The 1932-nt window shown below is 37.2% G+C and overlaps 1 protein-coding gene across 1 annotated transcript in view; it reads left to right on the top strand.

Annotated features, from left to right (window-relative positions):
• C6 (complement component 6) overlaps positions 1-1932 on the top strand; it is a 178257-nt gene that overhangs the window by 35383 nt on the left and 140942 nt on the right. Inside the window, exon 5 of the mRNA XM_006889585.1 lies at positions 487-625. Within this exon, the coding sequence (XP_006889647.1) occupies positions 487-625 (139 nt within the window). The remainder of the gene's footprint in view (positions 1-486; positions 626-1932) is intronic.

Below are 1932 nucleotides of genomic sequence, written 5' to 3'. Positions count from 1 at the left end.
GTGCTTCAGGTCCTCCTCAGTTTCAGCAAGCAGGGTTGTGTCATCCGCATAACGCAGATTGTTGATAAATCGTCCACAGTCAACATTATTAGTCATCATTGTTGTTCATTTTAGGTCCATCAAGTTGACTATGACTTATAGCATCAAAGATATGAACAACACTTCCTGGTCTTGGGCTATCCTGCATGATTCCATAAAGATTTACATCTAGGAAATCCTATGATACAGTCATCTTCTGTTGAATAGGGTGACTATGAATCCTAATGAATTCAAATCAGGTGGAACACTCAACAAACTGAGCCACAGAAGCTGACAAGAGCTTGAACCTCTTTGGATCTTCTACTAAAGTTAGAAAAATGAGTTTTTCTTCCAGTCATTTGCCATAGCTCCAAACTCTTTAGGAGAGGAATGTCTTTCATATAACTCAGGTAAATTTTAAAGATTGTTCTACATCTACTGAATTCTTGACAATTACTTTGTTTCTAGGTATCATATTTTTGCAGGCGAGGCCAGAGGAGAAGTCCTTGATAACTCTTTCAATGGAGGAATATGTAAAACTGTCAAAAGCAGTAGAGCAAGCAATCCATACCGTGTCCCCGTCAATATGGAAGCTGTCAACTTTGAGGTATGATAACCGTCATGGGGGCACTCCAGCACCAACGGTGATTACAGTGAAGGGATAGAATCACAAAGTAATGAAAACTTGTAATCACCTATTATGCATTGCTATTTATTTGTTCATTCCACGACACAAAAAGGTCAGTGTCAGCATTAATTCACGGATTAAGTAACTGAGGTAACTTGTAAGGAGTTGCACTCTCAACCTAAAGGCATAGGGTCTAAAATCACCATCTGCCCCACAGAAGGAAGATGGGCTGTCTCCTCCTGTACAATTACTACCTCTGAGAACCCACGAGAGGGTCAGCTATGAGTCAGCTCCAACTCAATGATACAAACCAACAGCGACGACAAGTTTGCCCAAACAGTTAGGAAATAGTGTGTTTGAGTTTCAAGTGCAGGTTTCTCTATCTCTATGCTTCCTTAGTGAAAACACATCTATTTCAGATTTTCCCCAGCATAGATATATGGCTTGATTTACTCATAGTTTTCTCCTAACATAATTAGTGTTCTTAAGTGATTGTGAAATTTAAACATTAACAAAGTATTTATCTTCTAAGAAAAGCCAGAAGGAGTCTAAGGATAATGGAGATGTCTGCTTCCCTTCCTTTTTGTTTTACTTGCTGTGTCATTTGTCTGTTTGCTTACTGTCAGAAACAGTAATTTGTAGCTGCAACATTGCATAATCTCAAGAACTGTTCCATGCCTTACATATAATGTTTCAAGTTGAACTGAACTATCTACTTTTTTTAACTTGTGACAAGGGAAACAGACAGGACATGTTTATAATAGTGGCAGTGGCACATACTAATTGGACACAGATAGAAGTTCAGAAGGTCTTAGGACTTGGGTCTGATTCCTGAGAATTGCTTCAAGAATAGTTAAGAGTTCTATGACAAGACATTTAACCTTTCCTTGAAGAATCCTTTTTTAGGATCTTTTTGTGGAAAACAGTGTACTCAAACTTTACAAATACATCAGAATACAAGAAAATAAAAATTAAAAAAAAATTCCAATAGTTTGATTACAAAGTTCATATACATTGTGTTTCCACACTGTTCTTCATTCACGCTGTGTTTCATACAAACATTCCAATATATTGTGTTTCATAAATTAATCATCACTGAACTATGCCCACCATTACCCCATCATTTTAGGTTCCACCATATCTTTCCCAAGAAACATATTTTTAAATTCACTAAACTCAAATTTGCACCGGAACGCAGAGAAGCCAAAGCACAGGGAAGAATTCAAGACATTAAAGAGTTGAATAGAAGATTTCAAAAGGCAGCACGGGATGACAAAGCAAAATAT

This window comes from Elephantulus edwardii, unplaced genomic scaffold, assembly GCF_000299155.1.
Source record: "Elephantulus edwardii isolate Elephantulus edwardi_28Jun2011 unplaced genomic scaffold, EleEdw1.0 scaffold00079, whole genome shotgun sequence".
NCBI lineage: Eukaryota > Metazoa > Chordata > Mammalia > Macroscelidea > Macroscelididae > Elephantulus > Elephantulus edwardii.
The sequence above is the reverse complement of the archived record's forward strand: the minus strand, read 5'-3'. Positions and strand labels throughout refer to the sequence as shown.